The 27834-nt window shown below is 41.4% G+C and overlaps 2 protein-coding genes across 2 annotated transcripts in view; both read right to left on the bottom strand.

Moving 5' to 3' along the window:
* Window positions 1-130: 130 nt before the first annotated feature.
* On the bottom strand, window positions 131-14502 carry nobox (NOBOX oogenesis homeobox). The gene is made up of 9 exons (XM_073463428.1): window positions 14333-14502; window positions 11192-11955; window positions 8276-8438; window positions 8060-8166; window positions 7682-7830; window positions 7434-7570; window positions 5505-5766; window positions 3092-3408; window positions 131-790 (listed from the first exon to the last, which is right to left on the bottom strand). Exons 1-9 carry the CDS (start codon window positions 14358-14360, stop codon window positions 327-329), a joined length of 2391 nt encoding a protein of 796 aa, XP_073319529.1. The 5' UTR covers window positions 14361-14502; the 3' UTR covers window positions 131-326.
* Window positions 14503-21085: 6583 nt separating this feature from the next.
* sdc3 (syndecan 3) overlaps window positions 21086-27834 on the bottom strand; it is a 39877-nt gene continuing 33128 nt past the window's right edge. Inside the window, exons 4-5 of the mRNA XM_073463133.1 lie at window positions 26307-26496; window positions 21086-24107 (exon numbers count right to left, since the gene is read on the bottom strand). Of these exons, the coding sequence (XP_073319234.1) occupies window positions 23941-24107; window positions 26307-26496 (357 nt within the window). The 3' untranslated portion in view covers window positions 21086-23940. The remainder of the gene's footprint in view (window positions 24108-26306; window positions 26497-27834) is intronic.

Here is a 27834-nt window from a genome sequence, read left to right as displayed (position 1 = left end):
CATGCATGCATATTTAGAAAAGGATGTGTAGAACTACGCTTTACCCGACTTCCCACACCCCTCCATGTCCAAGCTGTTGGTCTGCATCAAAATTGTCTCAATTAAAACTAAAAATATGTTGGACACTAAATAAAGGATTAACAGAGCAATGAGCATTTATTGCAGCTAAGCCACATGCAACCTAGACCAAGTCTGCTGACATTAATATCTCTACTGAAAACATCCCAATAGTAATGTAAATAGAACATGCAGAAAAACACATAAACACACAACACATTGACACAGATACTTCAAAAACACACACTCTTGGACAAACACACATGTAGTCAAAAATGTATGGGGGAGAAGTCGCAGTGGAAGTGGCTATGAATCTCTCGAGGGCTGTCATACTCAATTTTGACACAAGGGGGCACTGGAGGGCTTTCTGGAGAGGCAGGGCTGACCTGAGAAGGCAGTAGGGATGAAGCCTTGGTTGGAGTTATCTCTGCTCTGAGGCGAGAAGGCCGCAGGGTGGACACAGGAGGGAGGACAGTGGTGCTGCTGGTGGTTGTGGTGGTGGTGGTGTTGTGTGTATGGGTGTGTGATGAGCGCTGGGAGCTTGCATGTGAGGGCCCGTGGTCCCCCCCGGAGAAGAATGATGGGGGAGGCAGTGTGGTGGAGGAGGGTGGCTGATGATCTCGAGCCCCTCCTAGACTGGCAGGATAAGCTGAAGGGCACTGAGCGTGCTGGTGGATGGCTGGTTGACTGTACATGTTACCCCACGGGTACGACTGGTATGCTGTGATCCCACCTGCAAGGAAACAGATTTAAACAGAGATGTGACAGTTGAACTTTACTGAGGGTATTTTAGCTCAGGAGCAGGGCCACATCTCAAACACACCTCATCCTCTAATATGTCTATAAATGCCTACCTGCCCTACATTCCTGTTTGTTCCCTTTTTTCTGTCCCTCACCATGACTCCCCCTTTTCTCTCTTCTCTCATTGGTCCCCATAAGCCAGTGGTTGATGGTGTGCCATGAGGCTAGTACAAATGTGCCATGAGCTCTATTATTGCAATGCATAAATATGCAACAAGTAAGGAATGAGTTTTTAATTCACTTTATTTGTACTTTGTACGCATTCGGCATTCATGCAATTGTCTGGTGGTGGGAATTATTTGAGTCTGACACATCAAAGGCTCTGACTGACGGCCGGTATGAAGGAGGATAACGGGGGAAAATGGATCGCTTTGTTGTGTGGAGCAGCTCAACAGATTTTTAATTTTGTGACCTGTCTGGTTTAAATCTGTGTTGCTGCTTTTTTGTCATTTTACAAAGTTTCAAATGAATTCTTGAATCATTTTAATAGCACATATTTCATGGGTGATGTAGTTGTGTCAAATTTCATTAGGCTTTAGTAGATAAAAATTAGGGTGTAAGTGTGATTAGATTATACGTCAGTATCATCTTTAATCTTTCGTTAAAAGTTCAATTAACACTTATAATGGGGTGTCATGGGGTCTGAGTAATTCAGACACCTGCTACGCAATTCGTTGTTTCCAGCTTTGTTTTCTGCTACGGACCTTTGCATCATGTCTTCCCTCTTGCTTCCCCCAAGATGTTTTGTGAAAGTGAAATAGCCCTTTACTCTATGAACAAATGCACAAGAAGGGCAAACAGAGACACAAACATAGTACCACCTCCAACCTAAAGCCCTGGTATGGTAGAAGCTTCTCTCTCGTTCACAATTGAAAACATAAAATTCAATCACTCGTATGAGGTCCAAATGTATGAAAGTAAAGTGTACATTATAGTATTAAGTAGACAATAAGAGCACAGGAGGACAAGTTCCCATACTACTTCACTAAACTAGGGGATGCAATGATTGTAGTTTACTGTCCAGGTTTACCCAATCAATAAAAAGGCTAAATGCTAATGCCAAAATAAACATTTATATTTGCATGTTGGTTGTGGTCTTTGCTCGAGAGCTGACTGCAGAGTAGCAGAGTAGGAAGAGTTTTATGGGGTCATTAAGAAGTAGAGAAGAACTGAATAGACAATTTTCGGTGACTACGCAGTTAGAGCACTTGATTGTGAAACTGTTACATTTAAATCATCAGTATAAAAGATTAACAACTAGAATATATCTGGAAAACAGTCATCAGAATCTCTTAGGGCGCCTAATTATTGAGCTTAAAAGCTCTGTTGCATGCATCAGTTTAGGCCAGTTGAACCTTAAAATTATATTTTTATAAACCCAATAATACATTCAGCATGTCAAATCAATTCATTTTGAGATTCTGGGTTAATTTTGTAGAATTTTATTCCCAACTGCATCAAGGAAGCTTTTGACTGGCTCATGGGTATCATCGTACATATAGGGTTTTTGCCATTTTGAGCACAGAAACTGAGTTGGATTGATTAATTATAACTACAATTACCATGGAAATCCTGTGTTTAATGATAATAATTGAAAGAAAACTTTGAAATGGCAATTTACAGTGGTAAAAAAACATTTTGCAGCTCGATGACTCCACACTCAACATGACTGTAACACCAAGGCCAGTGTGCGTTCATGTAACCAGGTTCTCTGTTTTTATACAGGTGTTATATTACAATGTCACAAACAAATAAGAACAGGAATTACTGCCTCATGGTTGTGTCGGTCCAGTTGCAGTGCCTGAGCTATTGCATTGAATAATGAGCAGAACATGTTTTGTAGAACATTATGAAGTCACACTGAAGTTGACCTTTGACCTTTTGGATATAAAATGTCATCATTCCATCATTTTATCCTGTTTTGGAGGTCACAGTGACCTTTAACCACCAAATTCTGATCAGTTCATCCTTGAGTTTAAGTGACCATTGGTGTCAAACTTGTTGAAATTCTCAAAGCATTTCTGAGATATCGTGTCCACAATAATGGGACAGACAGACGGACAGAAAAACAACCCGAAAACATAATGCCCCCAGCCACGGCCATCATCGGAGCATAAAAATAAAACATTTAAAATGTACTGGAATATTTATTGTACCTTATTAATGGATATCTAAATAAATCTAAAATTTGGTTCCATATATAAATAAATCAAATGTCATCCCTGTGACTCACCATGATGACCGGCTGACTGCAGCAGGATCTGCCCTGTGCTCTGGGACTGGAAGTAGGCGTGGCCTCCAGTCGAGTAGGTCACCATGCCAGTGGAGTTTCCTCCGGGGCCAAAGGTCAGGTAGGAGGTAGGGTTAGAATCTGGGGGGTTGGGGGTGAGGTAGGGGGAGGGGGTGAGGTATGCCATGCGGGGCAGAGATGCTTGAGGTTGATGCTGGGGCTGGCTGGTGGGGTAGGAGGTCTGCAGTTGATAGGGGAGGTTGGTGTTCTGCTGGCTTGGAGTCAGATAGTCGAGCTTCTCCCCAAAGTCAAACAAAGAACTGAGGACGATACAAAGAAGAATTTAGTCACAGGCGCACACACCATGAATATAGAGTGTTACTAGAGAGAGATCCATATGGTCATAAACTCTTAAACTCCTCTGATAAATCCATATATCTCTGATCCATCTGTCTTTTTATCACTCTGTTCCAAAACAAGGAGAAAAGGAGTCACACAAGGAGACGTTAGGTGAAGGCTGTGCAGTGACAGGACTGTCAAAAATGACTGACAACATTTTTATCTGGAAAAGGGGGTCCAGAAGGAAATCTGTGATATTTTTACAATGATTACTTTATAAATCACTCATATCATCTCCCTGTCAGGGTCAGGGTCAGTTCACCCAAAGATTTAGGGGCTGTTCACACATACCTAATCAAGAGCAGGGACAGCGATAGGCTGCCGTTAATTGTGATTGGAACCTGTTGTGTTGCAGCCCACCACCACCAGCTGAGCTACTGAGATTTGAAAGATGCTTGGGGGACAGCTGAGAAAAGTTCTAGTTAATGCAAATATCCTCCGACCCACCGCAAGCAACAACCAGATGAGAGCCAATCACACGCAGTGAGTTGTTTACTGCTCCGCTCCACTAGTGGAGTGAGGATTGTTTCCAGTGACTGGACTGCAATCCTGTCAGCTCAGGTGCCACTGTTGTATTAAAACAGTTTCAACAATGCATACTGCACATAGATTTATGATACTATATTAAAAAAAACAACAACAAAAGAGCTACTCTGTACTCAGGACACAAACTCTATAAGAAAAGAAAATCTTACTTGTGTGTACTATATGGTGGCTATGTTAGACAAAAACCATCGAGCATGGAAATGATGTGCTAGTTAAATTACAGCATACTGCTCTCTATCTGTGTGTGTGCACTAGTGTTGTCAAAAACATTGAAATATCAACACAGATGTTTTGAATATTTACACCGTACCGATTTACCTGTATCAACTGCGCTTACTCGTTCTGTCTTCACTCCAACGCTTGTTATGTTTATCTTTTAATAAAAAATATTAAGTTTTATGACTCAATATTGTGTCAATTTTTCCCTGTTGTATCAATATTTTTCAAGATATTGTGAATTTAGTCAATATAGAGAGTTACTAGAGAGAGATCCATATGGTCATAAACTCTTAAACTCCTCTGATAAAGCCATACATCTTTAATCCATCTGTCTTTTTATCACTCTGTGTCAATTTTGCTAACATAGTGATGTTCACCAACTTAGTTTAGCATGTTAGCACGAGGCTGATGGAGATGTCATTAGTGTTCTATGTGTACCAATTTTCATGGCAATCTATTACAGTAGTAAGAATATTTCACTTAAAACCTCATTGTGATGGGAGAGGTAAAGTCTGAGGATGATAAACTTTGTGCCAATCAGTAAATTTTTTAAGCGAAGACTTTGACTTTGACTGTCAGGGAAAGGCCAAAATCAGCAGGGTTCATCCTCTTTCATGGCAGTCCAGCAAAACAGATTGACCAACCAACACTGCCATCCACAGAGACATGCCGCTAGCTTGACAAAAACAAACATTTTCTCAATTACCTCATAATGTCTAACATCGCAGGTAGTCATTGGGTTATTACTATTCGCACTGTTTGAGACAGAATGTCCCAGTTACTCTACAGAACACACTGTCCACCGATCTGAAAGGAACTATTATTTATGTTCAAAGTCGTACCAGTGAAATTATGTTCTGTTGTAATTTAAGTGAACTGACCCTCTAACTTTAACAACAGGACCAGATTGAAAATGTCTTGATATTCATTGTTTGTCTTTGTGTTGTCTTGCACCGGGGGACTTTTAGTGCTGTGATTCATAAATGTCATCTAACAAACAAACATAATTTTGTACAAAGCAACTGAGACGTCTCCCAGCGTGATTTCAGAGATATTTCAGAGCGCCAGCTGAAACTGACTCCCCACTATTACAGGCGCTGTCTGAGGCATCATTATATCAGTATTTCACAGGATCCCTGCTCGTGTCTGCAGCCTGCCAACCCACTGTCCTCCTGTCATCTCTTGTACTCGTTGTCCCTGTTCAAATCATCTTCTAGTATTCATGTCACAGCCGGCTGTGAGCTGAGCTGACCTGGTGTCTGTCTGCAGAGACTGGGAGTCACGATGGGCCAAGGAGGAACCAGCCTCCACAGCATCCAGGAACAGAGGTGGGGTGTGAGCCAGGGTGTTAAGAAGAGGTGGAGTCGGGTTGGCGGGGTTGTAGGTCGTTGTGAAAAGGGGGAGACTGGCTCGGCGCAGGGGGGGAGGGCTGTGCATGGGGCGAGGATGGTACTCTGCCAACCCCCCCTGAGATGAAAGCTGGTGCTGGCCCCCATCTCTCACTCTGGATTGGCCTTGGAGATTATACATAGAGATTAAACATTGAGATTAAAGCGATACTGTAGTTTGGTTTCTGGGGAATTTTACTGTTCTTAACATGCAGTGTGAAGGGTTCACTGAGCACTGAGATTAAATTTGGCTGAACTCAAAGCATGGATTCCTACAGAATCGAGATAAAGCTTCTCTTTAAGTTCCCATGAAGTGAAAATCAATGTTTAAGTGTTTTTTATCTCAAAGGTATTGCTCTATATCTCACCAATATGCCAGTATCAGGCCCAAGAATGGCAAAACAAAGTAGTTTTGTAGGTATTTTTAATGGTATTTTAGAAACATTCAATAAAAAGTGTTGATGACTCATCCTGCACTTTGGGGACGTATACTAATTTTGCATCCAATAAATGCTTTCTTAATTTTTACGACAGTGCAATGGATGTATAAAAGGAACCATGGCCCAGAAGAGCGGAGTGTTTTGGACTCCCTGATTACCGAACTTTACCAGTACCAGTAGTTTTGCTGCTAAATGAAGCTGCCCTTAGCTAGTTAGCTCAGTTAGGCTCACAGCTAAGTTAGCGATCCTATTTTTTGACTGAGCCTTGGTATGCTCTGAGTCAAACCTGGAAACAAAACCACCTTGGTATTCTCTGTCATCAAACTGGCCTCAGTCTTCTCTGAGGCTGTGCTGTTCTGTCCTGGTCTGGCTGTGTTTACTGGTAGCTGCCAGTCTGGACAGAGTCAGCAGATCGCTAGCTCCACGGCAAGGAGCGCAACACATCTTCAGCACTATTGGCTACTTGAAATGCTAATCAATATCCATAACAAGTCCCTCCCTAACTGTTTGTTTTTACAGGATACACCATACTATGCCAAAGGAAATAGCACTCCACAAGCTGTTCAATGGGAACTTTATAGAAGGAAAATACACTAACAACTACAAACTGTAAATAAGGTAGTTTAAATAAAGCCACTTATTTCAGTATTCAAAATAAAATTCAGACTAAGATCCAACCAACCACTACTTTTGTTTTATTGTGAAAAAACAGATGGTAATACTAAGGGGGCATTGATGTTATCAGTGGGACCTCTCAGTTCTCCTTAGTGGACATTCAGTATGTATTTAGCATGTCTATAGCTGCACTATGAGACAGGATTTTACAACTGCTGAAACAAAAACAAAAAGAACATTTAAGCAGTTTCATATCTTTGCAAGGCAACCCTGTGGTTGTTTTGCTGATGCCCTCTGCATCAGTATCCCCATACACCGTGGTCTCACTGAAATGAACAAGAACAAGGGAGCTGCATTTTTTTCATCTGAACACAACCTCAGGCTGTGTGCACACAACAAATGTAATCTAACATGTGAATTAATTAAAGATTATTAATGCTAGACCTCTGAGCAAAGACTATTAAACTCTCAGCTGTGGAGAAAGCGTCATTTGAATGCTGCTCAATCACTTACACCTTAATTAATTAAGCTAATGTAGCTAATTTCACCATTTATCAAAACCTCTGGTTTCACACAAAGAAATAACAAAGACATCCTGACTCTGGTTGATTCAGGGAAATAGCATAGTTCCCCAGAAACCATACTGCTTTTGAATACTAACTATCAAGCACAATGACCAAATGCATCATACAGCAGTACATTTTAAAAAAATGTGTCAATAAATGAAGATTTAGACACCTGGGCTGTTGAGGCTGGCCAGCAGGTTGCTGTAAGAGGGCACGGTCTGATTGGACAGGGTGGGGAAAGAAGGTGCTGCAGAGGTGAGCTGAGGCACCTTGGTGGCAAAGTGACCAGAAAAAGAGGGAGCTCCCTTACTGAAAAAGAGAGAAAACATAACAAATAATATATCAAATCACAGCTTAAAAACAATTTTCACCATGTGCGGACAAAGAAACTACAAAAACACAGAGATGACACTGTGATACCTGTTAGGTGCCAGTGTGGGAAGGGTGGGGTTGATTTGTTGATGTGTGGGGCTGCTGCTGTATCCAGCTCTACTCTGTCTGTGTTCAACCTTCGCTGTGATGGAGCGCTCCACTTTCCTCCATTTTGCCCTGCGGTTCTGAAACCAGACCTGGAACACAAAAACATGTGGACAAATACCGTAAAAAATGTGAGGATGGTCGTGAGAAAATGGAAGGTGACGGAGAGAGAAGGGAGTCCAAGACAGTGAGGTGAAACTTAACTCCCTGTTTGATAAGCAGTACTCTCTGTTCTTAGAGTTGCATCATCAAATAAGCAATATAAAAGGATTCATAAGGGACATTTCTCAGAGGATCAAAAGAGGAAAATGGCTGTCGAACCATAATTCTTTGAGGTGTGACACCAACTGCAGCAGCGATGATTTTCCTCTTCTCTGCATCAGGATAGTGGTCCTCCAGGAACAAGGCCTCTAAATGCTCTAACTGATCTGCACGCATATGCAAATGTACACACAAACAAACACACACACCAAATGTAGGTCAACTATTTGCTTAGTGAAACCTGAACACACCTGGATAAACTGACACTTCAGTTACCAGTACTGTAGAGTGTTCGTGTTTTCTTCTTTGGTGCAGGTGGCAGCAGGCAGCTGTCCACAGTCTCTAACCCCGGCAGCAGAGAGAAGCTCAGGGCCCGACCTCGACCCCTGGTGCTGTAGCGGATGGAGCGCCGGGTGGAGTAGACCTGGGTTATCTCCATCTGCCATTTACCAGACAAACATTGCCTCAGTACTCATCAACTCAGTCAAATATCGTCTGATTAACTCTGTTATTTTCCTTTAAAAATGATAATAATTTGCATTGTTAAGTGCGAATAATCACATTTCTTTGAAGCTGAACACAATTTTGGAGGATGTAAAAAAAACTGAGGTGTAAACCAAAAGCCAGCAGGGATCTTCGTCTGCCAAAACACTACTGAAGTGCACCAAAAAGGGCACTGTTGAATTTTTCAGCCCACGGAAGGCAAAGCAACAAAGATTTTCTGGAAATAAAAGTTGGTTCAGGACTTCAAAAACCAAGTAATTCATTTCCAGTTTTGTCTATGCACCTCTCATATGCTATCTACACTCGAGGGGTGCAGGTAATGATTTTTTCATCTTCAAATGATCTGCAATTATTCTTGATTGACCAATTAGTTGTTTGGACTATATAAAAAATGCCCATTTCCCAGGGCACAAGATCATATCTTTAATTGCCTCATTTGTCTGACAGACAGTCTTTAACCCAAAGATATTTAATTTGCCATTGTTTGGCTTGAAAAAAGGCTTGAACAATTAAACAGTTATCAAAATAAGTGACCATTAATTCCCTGTTAATTAATCAATTAATTGACTTATTGTTTCAGCGTCAGTGAAACGCTGTAAACACTCTCTGTATTGGTTGGCTCTATCCACAACCAGGACAAGCTATAGCTAAACAGGCATGTTTTTATTTTACGGTTTAAGTTTGCTTTTCTGCTTGCTTTATTTTTCCATCGAGTGCAGTTGAAGCCTGAAATCAGGAAAATTGACATTTCTTGCTGTTCATAATATGACTTTATGATTATCTGCGACTGTGGGTGGTGAACGGAGCCTTCCTACAAAATAAAGATTACTGGCAAATTTCATGGTGTAGGTACAGTAAGTTATACTGGCAAATAATGATAAATTAATGCTATAAATTTCCCCTCACATATTTTCAGAGTTAGATTTAACGATTTGACATGGTTTGACATGATCAGATTCTGCATGTGCTTATTCCAACGCTTCAATGAAAGTCTTTCGCCCACTGATATAACACTAGATCACACACTGAGCCAAAGATTTAAATCAGGAGGCTGTTTTCACAACTACATCATTAATATTGCAGCAGATTGTAGGTGTTAATCATTTCATACACATCACACTGTAATTATATGTGACAAATGAGTAACATGGAGATATTAACTAGAAGATGCACAAGTGTCTGTCATGCTACTCTGCAATCAAACATTATTCACAACGTTTATTTTCAAGTTCCCCGCAATTTACCCAAAGTTTCCAAATATCTCTAATCTGTCAGGCTGAATTTGGGTCTAAGATGAAATGAACCAAAATGAGGCAGCAGACATCAAAATGTTTCAACTGGAATGAATAATTCACATCCGTACAATCTGATGTGATCTGATACAACTGCCATATAATCTACTTTAATGATTTTAACACTGTTATAGAGGTGTTAATTGAATTATATGTTTTAGCATTGAGGTTGTTGTTAGTGGTGGTTCTGTACTGGACTGTATTATATTATGAAAAGTTTATAATACTGTTTCTAACACCTCTCAATATATTGTATTGATATTAATAACACCACATTCACGATTGCCCTCTATAACAAACGTATAATTGCATTCATAAGTGTCTGAAAATGTCACCCAAAACTGAGTTTGTTGCATGGAGCTGCAATAGACTGAAGTTGGATCTTTTTATAACCTTAAAGCCACTTAAAGGGAAACTCCACCAAATTCACACATCAAAGTCTGTTTACAGGTCTTTGGGAGTACCACCGCATAAGTGAAAAGGTTGTATAGAAAGCCTTTCGTGACTCCAGACGGAGTTTCACAAACTCTGATAAATTGCGTCAGTTGGGTATGAAAAGGAAAAAATTGTCCAAGGGTTTGGAGTTAGAAGGGTGAGCTTACAAATTCTTTGTATCCTCCTCTTCTCTCTGCTTGAGGCCGGTGGCACGAGGCTACATTAGCTGCTATTCATATAACACACCTGAATCTCAGACTGAACTATTCACCATCTTGTGTATTGTGGGTAGTGAAGACACCACATTCTGACAGACTTTCAGCCCCCTTGCTCAGATCCTCCGTCTTTCAACTTGGCCTTCATTTTGTTCTCAACTACACAACTGCAACTACACTTTATGCTTTAGTGACTGCATGTTTTGTGGTCGTGACGCTATCGCAGTGAAAAAATCTGTCTGCAGACAGACAAAAAACAACAGCTACGCTACAGTTGACAGGAATGATTGTAACTGTGATACAGTTATCCGCAACTTAACATAAATGTGTGCCCGGGGTGCACAGTGGGGAGCCAGTAGCCCCTTTTCCTACTTCCTACCTCCCTAGTTCTGGCACCCTTGCTCGGACCATGCCCATTTTTAAACTCTGTCAAATTTTGTGACTGCATATTTTACAGTTGTGCTTTATGCTTACATAATATGTCAACAGGCAGGCAGACATATAAAAACCACAAAGTACTCAAAAAAGATGAGATGTTTAGATGCATATTTTAAACTGTCCATTGTGAGTCTGACAATATTAAAGGAATACAGTAATTAATTTGTGGAGTACCTTTTAAAGGGCAAATAAAGGGGAATAATGTGTGTTAATGAGTTAAAATGTGCTGGAAATAAGTTCAGGTGCAATGCTGTTCACTACCTTTGTTTACAGTGTGCGGCTGGTACACAGTGACACTCTATTCTCACCTCGAGAGGCTGTGGGCCCTGCTGAGGGAGACTGTGAGGTAGCATAGGGCTGTGTGGCCTTTTCGTCCCGTGGGGCTGAGCAGGTGCAGGCTGGATCGGGACTGGAGGTTGTGAGGAGTACAGCAGGGGAACAGGAACCGGGGGGCAGTACAGCCCAGTCCCCCCACAGCCCAGATAGACAGGATCAGACAGGTCACAGCTGTTCATCAGTCCAATGGGAGGCTCCGACAGAGCTGAGCTGTCCTCTGAGCTCACCGCTGTCACCTCCTGTGTCTGACTGCTCTTTTCCTCCTCAAACCGCTCTCTGACATCTTTTAAACTTCTCCTGTTTCTCACACGCTCACTTTGCTTCTTACCTCGTCTCTTCCTACTCTTTTTCTTCTCATCGCTCTCTTCTAGACCTTTTGTGTCTTTGTCCCCTTGTATATCAGCGATTGTTTCCTCATTGTTCTTAATCTTGTTCTCTTCCATCTGCACCTCCTGTGCCTCCTCCGCTCCCTGCCTACTCTCTAGCTTCAACTGCTCCTCCTCCTCCTCTTCTCCCTCTGTCTTCATCACTTCCTTTTCTGACACAACAACTTTCTTTTCTTTCTCCTCCTCCTCCTCCCCATCCTTATTTTCACTCCCTGTCTCCCCTCCCGCCTCTTCATCCTCCCTCTGATTAAACACTTCCCCTTCTCCATCCCTCCTCCTCTTCCCCATAATCCCTCGGCCGTTCTTTGTTTCCAAGTCTTCCAGTTCCTCACACAGAAGGCTTGGACAGTCTGTAACAGAGTGAAGTGAGAAGGAATTTGTTTTTTTACTCTTGTCTACGATCTGTACAGCCTGGACCACTTAATTACAGACATAATGTGTGTTATAATTATCAGCACTTTGTCTCTAAAACTCTGACTATCAATCCAAACCATGGTTCAACCATTTTAAACCATTTGTTTGTACCCTACTCTGTGTACTTTGTCACTTCATTAAGTCTATCAGTGAGCCCCGAATCATTAAAGTACAAGACGACGCCTTTTCATCCCGTCGCTACCTATTGGTCATTATTCATACCATGCAGTAGATCTGCAGTCTAATAACACTAAACTAATGATGCAGGATGACAATCGCCAAAACTGTCCAATCAACGAGTTACCCGTCAGTCTGTTGAAACTTTGTGTTTGAACTTTTTCGCTTGGTGTGGACCAAATGAACCCAACTACAGATGGAAAAACACGGCAAGGTTTTGATCATAAGTCAGATATGCCTAAAGGACATAAACCACTCAGACCTCTCAGTTCATCTGACTTGTATTCTTGCTGTGAAGTGAGGTTAAGTTCAGGACAGAAGACTCGGGGTGTGCTCAGACACTCATTACTTTTAAAAGCAGCCTTAAAACTTTTCTGTTGCCTTCACAGTGATGTGCATTACATTCTGCCTGATAGAATTATTTATGTATCTGTCTTTCTGTGTGCATGTTGGGAATGTCAATTATCAGAATAATGTTTCATTATTATTAGAGATATTTTCTTATAGTTTTTTTCTTCCTGTCTTCCTTCTCTCCATCCTAATCTTCATGTGAAGGACACTGAGTTTCCCCATGTCTCTAGTTTGGCTTGGAAGGTGAGTTAAGTACTTTTGGTTTATCACAAGTAGAATTTACAATTGTGATTTACTCAGTCTCAAATGTTTCCACCTCAAAACCTCTTCTTATAATGCCTCTACAGACACAGACCAGTTCATAATGAGTCCCCACTGGCATTTGCTGATTTATTTAAAATGATATATGCAGCATTTTGTGAGAGGCCCCTCTGACAGAGTAGCATTCACATCCAGGGCTGTAGTTGCTACTGAGTTCATGCACATTTAGGGAGGTTTAAAGGGGAATTTGGTGGGATGAGCTTCCGAGGAGGAATCACAAGCATCAATTTAAACAAACCCAGTGGACAGTGATTTTATTATTTTTGACTGTTAAAGGTGCACTATGTAGTTTTGGAGAAGAAATTCTGATCAGAAGAGAAAGATCTTCATTGACTGATTGTTTTATGCCTAAACAAACTGAATAAACAGACTGTTCATTCTATAAGGACAACACAATGTCATACTGTTTTAATTTGCTTATATTTGGCGGACCCTGCCACCTTTCTAGCTTCAAACAGTGTCCTGGGGACCTTATTTTCCTCTGAGAACAGCTTGTTTATTCAGTTTTGGGAAAAATAAATATATCTGAGTTTGTATTATAACCTTATTAATATTATAAGTGTGAGGCAGGCTTTGAACTAGGGTTAAAACTAATTATTTTTTTCAGTATCAATAAACCTGTTAATTTGTCAATTAACTGATTATTGTTCTGATCTTTAAACTGTTAGAAAAGAGAAAGACAAAAACAAACATCCGTACAAAACCAATATATTCAGTTTACTACCATGGGTACAAAGAAATTCAAAATAATAGTTTGTGGCATTTTTGTCTTTAAAACGATTTCTCATCCTACTAATCAATTATTCCACTTACACTGAACCATCTTGAGGCACTGACTGGATCCTGGCTATGTTTTTTTCACACTCTATATATTATTGCATCACACATTATATATAAATATATATATATATGACTTTATTTCAGTGGATTCAACCTTACTCAGCTGTAAAGTTGAAGCCCTGGAGGCTGTAAATATTGATCACCTCAGCTAAAAGAGGGGCCTCTCCTGTAAGAAATAACTTGATAATGTAGTAGCAGCTATGTCTTTCATATTTCATGAGTCATGCGGTGACCTGCAGGGTTGAACACAACCTGATAAACGTCATCCTCAGGAGGAGCTGTTGTCTGCAGTGACTTAATTAGTGTCCCAGCTGTGGAGCGCCTCGTGCCACCTCACCTGACCGTTAATTAACTCTGCACGGCTAGCAGCGGCTAAACTAGCTCACCTGTCCACACCTACACAAAACACCGGGTCGTGAATGTTAATAACCCAGGTTTAAATCTTTAATTTGTCTCTGTGGAGCCGAGCAACACGGGGAGCTGCACCTCATGTGAGAGATTATCGGCTTTAAATGCGTCCAGAAAGTTTTGTAAAGTCGTTTAAAGTTTACTAAATGACACAAAGTCTCTCTTGTGGAAAATAACCAAAGCGAGGCAATAACACATTTTAAATGTCAGCCTTACCGAAGTCTTCATCACAGTCTTCTTCCATCGCCACTCAAAACCAATAAACTCGTACTAATAATCAATTAAGCCACGTTAAGTGCCACGAAGCGAATTGCTCCTGAGCTGGAGGCTAACGAGGCTGATTGATTGATTACCTCCCTCAGCGTGTGACCGAGAATTATCGCGTGAAGGGTGAATCTGAAACAGCCAATCAGTGACCAGAACAGGTCCAATCAGAGCCTGTGGTGCACGCTGAGGGCTGCAGCATCACTCCGTCTACCTGAGTGGACATCATGTAGCACAAAGATGTTTTTAATCACTGAATGTGACAGGAAATCTCAAATCTCTCTGTTTTACTTAATCAAATAATTTGTTGTTTTGACTAAATGTTCTATTCATAGCTCAACATTTACAAGTTAAATGAGCTGATTCTAGGTCAAATAATACATTCAGTCTCTCAATGTACCAACAAATAAGCCGTGAAGTCATAAATAAGCTTTACAAGGCTTTTGTTTATTTAACTGTCAATACTTGTAGCCTAATTGTTTTGAAATTGAATTTGAAAATGTGTTTAAAGAGGCACTGCAAGCAATGTAGTTCTGGGGTAGAAATTGTAATCAGAAGAGAAAGAACTTCAATTACTGATTTTTTATTATTATTATTATTATTATTATTATTATTATTATTATGCCTAAACAAACTAAATAAACAAACTCTCTTCGTTTTCTTGACTGAATAAACTGAATATACAAAATGACCTTAAAGGACGACACAGTTTCATCCTGTTTTACTTTGTTTATATGTGGCGGACCCTGCCACCTTTCTACATGTAGCTTCAAACAGTGTTCTGGGGACCTTATTTTCCTCTGAGAGCAGCTTATTTATTCAGTTATGGAAGTTCTTCTCCAAAGCTACATATTGCCCCTTTAAAAAAAGAGGTAAGGGTCCACATCGTGGAGCAAGACGAACATGTAACATCTACTAGTATTTAACTAAGTAGGCCTACCTTAAAGGTGCAATATGTAAGAATTGGCAGCCTGTTGCGTTCATACTCCAAGCAACAGGGTACAGCATATCACCAGAGTAACCACTAACTGCTGCTAACTATGGCTATCATTAGCTAGTTAGCTCAAGGTAGGCAAACTTTGTTTGCTATGCAAAGCTAACTGACTGCTTGTTTTAGCTGGTATCAATGTTCTCATCTGACTCCTAGCCATTAGCTAGCTAGCTCAGCCGTACAGCTACATTTTAACATTATATATAAGATTTGATACACTTAGAAATTACTGCACATTATTTGAGTTTAAACTGGTTGATCTCAATCTTTGTGATGTCAAACCCTGTCCATCTATGAGTTGTTAGCAGCTCCATTCAAGAAAGATTTCCTCTCTAATCTTTTCACATGCTTTCCATAAAATTACAGTTCAAGGTCCAAAGAGATACAAGTATTGAATAATTAATTTTAAAAAAGCAAAGACTGAAGAAGTGTTTTTCTTCTCTCCTCTCCCATTAATCTTCTCACGACCCACCAGATTTATCTTGTAACCCTTAAGAGGGGGGCTGACTCACAGGTTGGCAGCCACTGATTTAAACTAACTCTATAAATTGTTAACCCTTTATTTAAACAGGATTTCAAATGCAGGCAATAAACTTGAAATGGAATATTTTTACATTGTCTGTGCTTTTCCTGAAATAAACGGTCTTCCACAATTGATATTCATAGTACATCTGTGAATTTCAATTATCACCTCATAACCTCCACTGTATCACTATAATGTGCAATAATGATGATAATTATGTGAGATCTGGGGTGAATTTCGCAATAAAATTCACTATTAGATTATTGCAGTTTTTGGGGGGTGTAAAAGTAAAACTCCATGTAGCTTGTAATTAAAAATAATCACACCCCTGTGAATCATATCACCATAAAATTAGACTGTAGCTTAATAAAAGACTATTACTTGTAATGTGTTTTGGGATTTCAGTGCAGGTTGACTCGACTGTTAGTCGCTGATAGGCTGAGGTTCTTTCAGATTTACTGTATGTTTCCTATAAACAGGCCAGAAGACACCAGAACACTGAAGAAAGGCTTTGTGACAACAGAGAAACAATACTTTGTAGCTTAAGAGCCCCTAAAACAAAATAATGTATCCACGAGTTTCCTGGGGAGGTCACTGGGGAAGCTGGAGGTTACCAGGCAAACGATTATGGATGTTACTTCCGGTGATCGGCGGAAGTAACATACATAAAAAAAAGCTTTATGAATGAATGATATGCTGAACCAAAGACCTAAGAAAGAGGATTAGCGTCCTGTTGCCATGGAAAGGCCGGATCCGGTTAAGTGAAGTGATGCGACGGAAGTTGCGCCCGTAATTCGCGCAAGGTATCCTGTTAAGAATAAGATGGCTACCTTTTTTCATCAGTTTTAAGTTGTAATCAGCTCAAACAAAGACTGATTCTCCTCCTTTCTTTGAATAAATAAGGTTAAAAAATATTCCGTAATTTACAAGAGAAAAGACAAAAGATTATTCTAGGATAAAGCATGAGTTTGTGTACATCATAAACATGTTTTTACTGCTTCCCACTCCAATAAATAATCTTGCGACCCCTCAGATTTATCCTGTGAGTCCTCAGCTGTAAGTTGAGGATAAATAACGCTGATCCTTTGAGCTTCTTATTCCACAAAATCCTAAAACAGGCCAACACAAAGCCTTTGTTGAATAAAGTGCACATGTAACAGCTCACTATCTATTATTCAGTTGCGTGCACAGCTCCCAATCCAAACTATTGCATGTCAGTGATGAAAATGGCAGGTTAAAATCATCTTCCAGTCTTGCTGCAGTTGTTCCTCTGTTACCCACCAGATGGGGTACTGATAGGACCCCAGGATCTTAAACCTTCTCCTGCCTACCCCGACTTTACCCCTCCCACACAGAAGAGGACTGAGATAAAAAACCCCCTCATCCTTTGTGTGAGGTACATTTCCATATCAGCAGCCCACTACCCAAGGCCAGAACAGCTTGTTGTCTTCTCTGGATTCACAGAAAGGCCATCTGCAGACTCCTCCACATCAGGTGACCTTGGTTTCATCTGGTTGATGCAAAGAATGTAAACTGAGGCTCCGTTAAGAATAATTTCCTTTCCTGTCTGCTCACAAATCCCTACGGACAGTTTACCCAATCTCTTCATAAGTACATTTTTATGCGATGACTTAAGTATAACAACATCTCTGGCTGTTCCTCCCTCGAGTGTATAGTGAGTTCAGTAAGTGTAAATGGGCTGTTAAGAGGCTGTAATCATACAGTAGCTCTGCATACAGGGTGGTGTACATGTCACTGGGTTAGAAATGGTATGAAGGCCAAGCTAATGCTGGAGTGTGATCAGAGGAGGATTAAGGTAGTCATGGGCCCCTAGGCTATTTTTTATGTGGGCCCCCAGCAATAGGTGATGCACTCACAGAGAGATTAGCGGATGCTAGCATATTGTGGCTAACTCCCGGGACACTGGCGGTCAAAACCGATGTGTCCGCTGGCTCTGTAGTGGATGTGCCCGCTGTCTCACCCTCCTCACTAGCTTGAGAAGATGACGAGCCGCGGTGGTCGCGGTCAACATCCTCCACCTCCGCATCTTCTTGACCCCAACAACCAGCAGCCTTAAAATATCCCGTTAATTTGGGAATCTTCGCTAATAGTTCTCTGTCCCTTTTTTCTTTCTCCCGCTGCACTTTTCGCTTCTGTGCCCTGCTGGGTTTTTTGTCAGACATTTTGCCGCTGCAAAATTTTGGTTGACAGGTAACGGCCGGTGATGTAGGTAGGTGAAATTGAATCGATGAGCTTGATTGGATGAGGTGACCCATGTCTGCCCAATCAGTGCTGTTTTGTTTGTTTATTACCCCACGGACCAATAGAGGTCAATAAATTTTTCCATTAACGTGTATTTAAATTTCTAAAAAATAATCTGACCAATTCAAGGACCCCTCCACACGTGGGGCCCCTAGGCTGCAGCCTAGGGAAGCCTGTGCATTAATCCGCATGTGAGTGTGATAACACCCGAGTGAGACTTCGTGCAAGTTCTTTTGAATGTATGTAAATTCTTCAGATGGTAAAATCTGAGCAGCCTTTTATAACCCACTGTGAAGAAACAAACAAATCCTGGGCCTCAAACTTAATCCAGCACCAGGGGGAAGTTGAGTTATAGCCAAGAAGACCGAGGATCAAAAGGTTCAGATCAACCAAATTGCAAAAAAACAAAGATATTTTTTCACTTGCATCCAGGGGTATTGGGCAATGCAACTGTTTTGTTTTGAGAAAACTGTCTGAGATTGTTTTTTCCTGCAGCCCAGTGAAGTGGAGACAAGAAGAATTTATTTAGTAATGCTCACAGCTAGAAAAATCACATTTAAATAATTCAGTGGTGTGTGTCTTCCAGCAACAATGTCCTGGTTACTTTGGATAATCCAAAGACCACACTGACAACAGCCTGTTCTGGATTAGCAAGAGTAACCAGGACACTTTGTTCTTAAATGGTATGATTGCTGAGAGCACCACAAATTGTATTAAAGGAAAAGTTAATCCAAAAATGAACACTCAGTCATTATCTCCTCACCCTCATGCTGATGGAAAGTCCGGTGAAATTTCATAGGTCATGAAACATTTGCAGCATTCTCCGAAACAACTGAAGTAGATGGGGACTTGTTTTAAAACGAAAAAAAAAAATAATAACCCCAAAAAACCCATTAAGTGGTTCCAGATAGCCAGTGTAATCCAAGACCTCCAGGAGCCCTGAGATCCAAAGATGTTATTTACACCCTTGACGAGTGATCGAGCTCATGCACCCACTTCAGACCTCCTGCGCGCTAACGCTTTTAGCCTAGCAGCTACAGTAAACATTTCAGCTTTAAAGAAGAGTGTAAATAACGTCTTTTCAAATCATTCAAGGTAGAAGCAGAAATGTCAGGGTCAGATATCGCAAGTCTGGATCAATCTTAAATGCACTGCCATATACCACTGGATGTTAAGTGAGAAAATAGTTTTTTTTTGTAATTTAGGTGAAGTGACCCTTTAAGTCAGTTAGAAATGTCCCAAACTGCAGCTTTAATTGGGGTCTGGGGACTACTATTTATGAAGTCCCAGTAACAGCACTTAACTTAAATATTACTCAAGTAAAATCAGGTTAAGTATTAATTAACTCCATGTTTAAGTAGCCTAAACAAGCAGCTCTTCTAGCAGGTGCATGCGGTGATAGTGAGAAGGCTAACAGGGTGTTCTGACTATATTTTAATTGCATTTAATTCCTCCAATTATGCCCCTCTCCAACACAGCGACACTCTTTATTTTACTGAAAAGCTTTTTTTCCCCACTGTTTGCTTTATGAGTGAGAAGAATGTGTGATTTGGGCCACAAGAGCAAAAAATGTTCATTTATTATGTAATTCCTGCAATCCTAAAAGTCCTTCAGCCCATTCATCCGTTATCTTTACCTTCTTATCTTTCAGCAGAGTCACACAGAGGGCTCTAGGTTCAAACAAGGGACTGTCTTGCTGTGAGGTGCATTTTAAAGGCATTGATTACAATACTCCATTAAAAATCCTGAACAAGGTAGTATTTTTCCAGGACAGGAGTACTGGTGGGTTTCTCTCTGCAAACAATGGAGCTTCACTGTGTTGTGTGCAGTACCTTAAAGGACTAGTTTGACACTTATTCGCTTCCTTGCCGAGGGTGAGATAAGAAGATTGATACAAGCTCCAACCAGCTGCCAGTTAGCTTAGATTATGCCAAGTTCACACTACAGGATTGTAGCCCTGACCTTGCCGTCGCTGACTAATAGCCCCAGATCAGAGGCAGATCAGCGCTTGCTCCGGTGAACAATGAATAGTGTGTGTGAACCATTCAAAGACGTGATCCAGTCATAGCTCGCAAACGTGTTGCCGACGGCTGCTGGATATGTAGCAGGCTAAATATCTGGTACCAGGAACGAGCTACAGCCACTGAGAGCAGACACTCCTCTCCTCTCTCCCTCTCTCCTCTGCTGTCATCCACAGTAGCTCTCTGAACCCATTCTCTGTACGAAGCAGGCGCAATAACAGCTACTATCATTATCAGAATACATGCAAACAAGCTGTTCAGTATTTGTAACTGTGTCATCTTTGCTTTTTCAGTACAAAATTAATCCTTGCTTTCCATGCATCCTCTTTATCCTTCCTCGGCAAAAACAGCGCACCGAGACCTTGGATTGCTTTGGCCAATAAATTCCCATGTCATGTCTCACATGTGTGATCTTGTTGTGTGTGACCCCCTGTCACTATTGTGCAGAGTTGCCAAGGTATTAGGTAACAAAGTTTGCCTCCCACCACACTAAAACTAAAGCTCACACCACAGAAATAGTCCAGCACATAACTGCATAACTGTTTGAAACCAGAACTTGACCTATATCAGAGGTGATGGTGGGCAGATTCTTTTTTTATTCTTCTTTTTCTACCAGTGGACGGAACCAGGCTAGCCGTTTCCTCCTGATTCCATTCTTTATGCTAAGCTAAGCTAACTAGCTGCTGTATGGTTTCACATTCAGGGATGCTGTATTATTCAGTGTTTTTATTTTATTTTTAAAGTGCTGAGAAAGAGCATATTGGGATCATCGTGTGATTGTTCTTTGTGGTTTGGTTAAACAACAGTTATATCTAATGGAGAGCAGACTGGACACTGACAGCAGAATGGAAAACTACATGTGTCCTTGGTTTATCCCTTTACAAAAAAAAAAACAAGACAAGAGAGGACAGATTTACCCAATCAGGTTTTTTATTTGGAACAGAGTGGCAGATTAGTGACAGGGCGGTGGCGTGGAGGATCCGCCTCCTCTCGCTCACTCAGCCAATGACAGAAACTCAGCCTTAAAAAAATGCAAATGTATAAAAACAGGAATGGGAACAGCAAACATAGAGTAGTGTAGCCTCCATCGGGCTTCACACACACACACGCACGCACGCACACACACACACACACACACACACACATGCATACCTTTACTCACAAACAAATTCACCCTCTCTCACACACACAGACACACACACGTCTTATTTGGCTACGCAGGCTTAGATGGGTACAAACACACATGTTTACACTTCGACAGTCACTTTAGAAAAGACAGTACGTGTTAAGATCATTCCTGCCTGTGAGAAAGTGGCGTGTTGTCTGTCGGTCTGTCCTGCGGCAGAGAGACAGACAGGCAGACAGACAGACAGTGAAAAGACAGTCAGTGTGTGTGAAAGCCACTGTGAGGGACCAGCTGCCCCGAATTCAGCAGTGAACAGACTAAACACACGCAGACACACACACACACACATCGACAGGCTAGTCAGTGTACACAAGAGTCTGCTGTGAAATACCAAGGTGAAGCACTCACACACACACACACACACATACAGGTGGTGGCTTAGATGAGGTGTACACACACACACACACACACACACACATACGCACACACACAAACACACACACAAACATATTCGCACACAGTGGCGAGGTGGGCAGGCGACGTACACACACAGGAGTGGAAGAGGTGCGTTACCTGTCTGTGGAAGAGCGTGAGAACTGCTGGAGTAGGTAAACACACACTCGACCACAGTACATTCCGACTTTAACTCACCCCTCTTTTCCTTTCAAACACACAAAGACACACACACACACAGGCATCCACACACACCCAGACTAGTATAGTTTTGACTCCCATGCATTTTTGTTCTACAGTACTGAGTATAATAGAAGCTACTAGCCCAGTCGCACTGGTGTGGTTATTGTTACAATCTCTTAGATAGAAGCACAGCCCTCCTGTCTCCTCACATTCCCAAACCGAATCCTTACCCCTTTTCCCCCCATTGTCCCCTTCCCCAAACAAAAAAAAGAGCCCGACGGCAGGTTCAAGTTGACCCCAGAAACGCTAATTCGACAGCTGTTTTCTCCTCATAACCAAAGCTTCCATGACAAAAGTTGTGATTTTGACCGAATTAGTGCATGCGGGAGCAACTTTCCTGCGAGGATTCACACTTTTTTCATTAAAGCCCCTCTCGCTTCCCAGAGGCCCCTCCCATCCCCGAACAGAGAGCCAATGGTGAAAGAAAAAAAGAAAGTGAGGCATGCAAAAAGGTGTGCGAGTGACGGAGGGAGGGAAGATATCAGATGAGGTGATGACTGGACGCGTAGTTGTGCTTTTACACAAACAGACCAAACTCTAAACCAACCGGTAACTGATCCATAACTAATCAATAACATATTGAAACCACCTGATCTCGCTTGTTTCAACGAGTGATGACTATCACGATGACGACGATGAGGATGATGATGAGGATGGGTTTGATATGTGTTTGAATGATATGATTTACAGTAGATTCAAAGTCTGTGTGATGTCTGCACTTGTGTGTGTGTTTGTAAGTGTGTGTGTGTGTGTGTTTGTGCATGTGGCTGACGAGAGCACAGCTCATCTAGAAGTGATGACGGATGTGATGGATAAAAACTCTTCATGATCATGCAGATGGTTAGTGATGCCAGAAAGGATACGCTGATATTTACATATAAACTTTTTTTTTAAAACTGCTAAATACACATCCTCCTGTTTCAAGAATTATTATTATTATTATCATTATCATTATGGTTTTATTATTATTATTATTCACCATCCAGCCCAAAACATTGATATATTATTGGTTATTATTACTATCCGTAACTAGTCTTTGTACAGCTTAGAGGAGCAGATGGACCAGCCGACGTTTTCCACAGCGGCTCCTCGGCGTTGAGAAACACGCGGAGGGTTGATCACCGTTTTCTGGTTGGCCGAGCACAGAGAGAGAGGTCAGAGCCACCTTCGAGCAGATACAACTCTGTGTGTATGCATTTGTGTGTGTGTGTGTGTGCGTGTTCATGTGGCTGCATGGATGTGCGTATGCGTCTTTGAGCACCAGAGGGATGGAAGGCACAAAAGAGACCTTTCCTCTCACCTTTTGACCCTGGGCTCTGTGCGGCCAACCAGACGCTCTGTGTGGATTTTTTGGGGGGGAAGTGAGAGGCAGAGTCGAGCCCACCCCCTCTCTTTTTCTTTTGTGCCTCGCTCCGCTCGCTCCACCCCTCTCTTCTCCTCTTTTCTTTTTAGCCTTTTCATTCGCTCCATAAAAACAGAGGAGGAACTTTTTTTTGTGCTCGAAAACACAGGTTAAGAGCTCGTGTTTTGTTTTGTTGTTTGTTTGTCATTTTTTTTACAAAATAATCATATCATTACATACAGAACAAAAGAATCTGTAGAATATTAATAACAACATTTACTTTAAAAACATCTCGTGTGTATGTGTTATTTTTTTTCAGAATATATTTGGATTTTTTTTTGTTCCTTTTGTTTGTTTTTTGTTTTTTTGTCCTCTTCTTCATTGAAAAGAAAGTTCCAAGTCTGCAGAGAGAAAGGCGCTCTCAAGTGTTTTGGAGACGAGAGGAGAGAGGGATGAGGAGAGGCGAGCAGATGAGGGGGAAGGCGACGAAGAGGAGGAGGAGGAGGAGGAGGACGGGGACTTAGAGTATCTTTCTCTCTTCTCTCTCTCGCTCTTTCTCTCTCCCTCGATGTGCGGTGTGTCTCTCCGCCATACGAGTGTTATGCGTAAAACTCCTCCTGCTTGTCTGGTTTCTGGTAGGTGACGGTGGCCTGTTTGGGTTCCTCCAGCGTGTAGCTGCCCTCGTCCTTCTTCTTCATCCTGTACACCAGCAACATCACCAGGAAGGCTGCAAACAAGGCGCCCACTACTCCTCCAACTATCACCGCTGAGGAAAGATAGAAAGAGACGTTGGATATCTTAGAAAACCAGAACATTCTCTGACAAACACACATAAACAAACACTAAAACACCATTAGAGCCACATCCTGCAGCAGACTACATCACCACAGCTACCACAGCGTTGCTACGTTCTAGCTGCTAAGTGAAGACTGATGAGCCTGAATGTGCCAACGAACATTGTGTGTGTGTGTCTGTGTGTGTGTGTGTGTGTGTTTGTGTTACATAGCAGTTTAGCCCAATGGGGCTGGTGTAACCAAGCTGCAGCAGCTGCACCTTCCTTGCCACACGTCACTAATGAACTGTGTGCGATAGATTAATGTGTGGTTATCAAGAGGGAAAAATAACTTTCCCTCGTTAAACTAATTGGTATCGACGCCAAAACAGAGAACAAACTGTTTATTCTCCAAAATGCTGGAGGAACACTTTGTCTCCATTTATTGTGTGGGAGGTGTTTACTTTGTTCATTCCATTACTGCCAATATCAGAGTGCATCGGCTGGGGTATTTAAAACAGCAGAACTTTTCACCAAAGCACCGTCACTGCAAAAGTGTTCGTCGCTCTTGACTTTTCACACCATTTCTTGTGATTAAATCAAATTTTTTAGTTAAACTGTACTCTACTTTTACCATCCCTGATTTTACTGTGAAAGACAATTGTGATATTGGACAGAAGGAAAATTAATTGCATTCTTCCAAGTGCACCATTTGCAGTTTCTCATAAAAAAAGACATGATGGACTCCTTTTACTAGAATCCATGATATCAGATCTATATTACCATCACTGACTGAAAGAAATATTTGTAGCCACGCTAACAATGTGGATGGGTCCGTCCACCACATCGGTCCCGCTGATTAACATGAACTTTGATTTGTGATTTGGTGATCTCAGTCAGGCACTACCATCAAATCAAATTCTGATATATTGCACCTGTAATTTCAGAAGTCTTTGATGAAAAACTAAATGAAGGAAACACAACGGCAATCAGTCGCTGCATTAACATAGACCCTAATATTCCACAGATAATCAGAACAATAGCCATCATTTTGATGGTACAGTGTCTTGTAATAGGGTGAATGATGTCTCTGTCTCAGCCACTCCGCCCCCCATCACTTGTTTCTGCACTATGAAGCTTCAGTGAGGGGAGGATCACAGCATTACATACATGTTTACTTCAACATACAAGTTTTCAACTGAAACGCAAATATTGTTCACAGGATATGATGAGGGTCCATCTTGAAAATTGTATTAAGACGCAAACTAATGAATGAATGACTTGAATTTCCTCAATAAAGTCATTAAAAAAAACATCTTCTTCTTCTTCTTCTGTTATATTTTCAGCAGATGGTTCACGACTGTCCATGTAACCACAGATAATGTAGCAAATGATTTGAAACCGGAGCACAAAATAACCTGAACCTTTAAACACAATTTCAGAATTTTATTTCACCCTATTGTACTGACAAACTTTCTTATAATGTTGGCAAAAAATCTTCTGAATCAGTGTGAAAAGTCGAAAATAGATGATGACAACGCCTACACATGTACAGCACTATATATGAATGTATGAGCCCGATATGTGGGGTTGTAACTTGGTTCTATCACACAGAAAGTCTAGTCTAATATCTGTTGCCTCCTGCTCTTTACCAATGACCAGGAAATCAGCGAAAACCACAGCCACCAGTCCACCAATCAGAACAGCTGAAGGAAAGACAGAGAGCCGGTCAGGTCAGGCAAGTTGGCTGTGCCCTCACTTTCTACAACAGCTCTTTGGGATGAGGAGAGGAGAGGGCGGCACTTGAAAAGAAATTGGATTTGCCCAGAGGGAAAATGATGAGAAAAAGAGGGGAGAAAGGAGGGGTTGGAGAACCCAAGAAGAGGATTGCTTGTTCTCAATGGGTCAAACGGGGCTAAGTAGCACATTCACTTATCGTGATGAATCTGCAACTACTTGAACGCGAGTTACTGCCAGTTTATCTTAGCAGCTCCCAGTAAGCAGGGAAAGAATAGGAGGCAACGGGGGATGAAATCTGTTGCTCTAAGAGGTGACTACCAAGCGGTTCACATGACAGACAGGATCAGACGGACACACAGCGAGACAGACGGACAGACACAGAGCTGGGTGACCAGGACAAACATTTACATTTAGAAAAGACTTTACAAATTCACTTTACAGGGAGATACCTACCTATTAACACCTCTTTTCTCTCCAGGATGTTCTTCTGTGGCAGCTGGGCAGCAGAGCTTCCTCCATCCACCGTGTTTCCAATCAGATCAGGCTCCTCTGGCATCATACCTCGACCGAGATCGTTACGGCGATCAATGGGGATCTCGAAATCTCCACTCGTCCCCGCAGCACCCATGTCGTTGTTAGCCTCCTGAGACGGAGAGAGAAAAGTGAGACTAACGGCAGGAAATTTACATTTGATGTAATCACATTTGTTCCATGGAGCCGCTGCACTGAAACTCATCCAAACCATCACAAACAGAGAACTTTCCATGGCACATGTTCGCCTTTAAAACAATGGGCCTCTGTATGTTCTCAGTGGGGGAAAGTTGTATATTATCCAACACATATACACACTTCATAAAATCTGGCAGCTCAATTACAACGTGGAAAACCAGACAAATCTTTATGCATCATGCTTTAATGCAGCACTGACGCAAATAAACAGAAGCACACTAATCAGAGAAAATGGCTCTGGTCTGTAAATGACTAAGCTGTCAGTGTTTAAGAGGCAGGCAGATTTAGGGCTGGGTATCAAACCTCAATAGTTTATTGGTTCCGACCAAAATGAGTCCATTAGTACAGATTTGTGGTCTCATTCACTTATTCTTTGATCAGATAGTTCTTGACTTAAATCATCATTTTGCCAATTTTAGACTGCGTTTCACCGAGGCAAAGCTCTTTTATGACTTCTTGTGTTTATGCCACATTTAAAGGGAAAGGCTGGTGATATTGATATTTATTGATCTTATTGCCAACAGTTCTCATTAAGTTGAACAGAACCAACAATTAATTGATTCCTGAAGTACTGCCTTTGTAGCTAAACCATGACACAGCTTATTCTTCTAAAGCACAAAGCTGCTTTTTGTGTAAAAAAAAACAAACATACATAAGCCACATGACATGTTCTGTCATCATCATGAGCATGGGCATGGTTTACTTTGGTTCAATCCTACATACACCATCCTAGCTTAGCATAAATACTGGAAACAAAGGGAAACTGCTAGCCTGGACATTACACAAAGTTGCTTTCTTTCTGAGAGTGAGACAAGAGGATTGATACCACTCTCATGTCTGTACATTAAGTATAGAGCTGGAGACCAGAGGTGATTAGCATAGCTTAGCATATATACTGAAAACAAAGGGAAACAAATAGCTTCAGGCTAATGTTAAAAAATATGTTTACCTGCACCTCTAAAGTTTAAATAAATGTGGAATATGTAATTTCTCCCGCTTGGGGCCTCTCACTCAAAACAGTAAAGACAAAAGACTTAGTTTGATGATGTCGTGAAGGAGCATGGGATCATGGGAGTTGTTGTCTTTAGTGTGAAACAACCACCATTGCCAATGAACATATCTGATGTGGCAGGTTTAGTCATGTTCACTATCCTCCTTCCTCACTCGCTGAGGAATATTGTTGGAAACATTTGAGATGATGTATGTACACAGCAGGCTGAGTCGCTTTTATACATTTTAATGCGGAGCTGTT

This window comes from Pagrus major, chromosome 3 (genome assembly GCF_040436345.1).
Source record: "Pagrus major chromosome 3, Pma_NU_1.0".
NCBI classification, from domain to species: domain Eukaryota; kingdom Metazoa; phylum Chordata; class Actinopteri; order Spariformes; family Sparidae; genus Pagrus; species Pagrus major.
The sequence above is the reverse complement of the archived record's forward strand: the minus strand, read 5'-3'. Positions and strand labels throughout refer to the sequence as shown.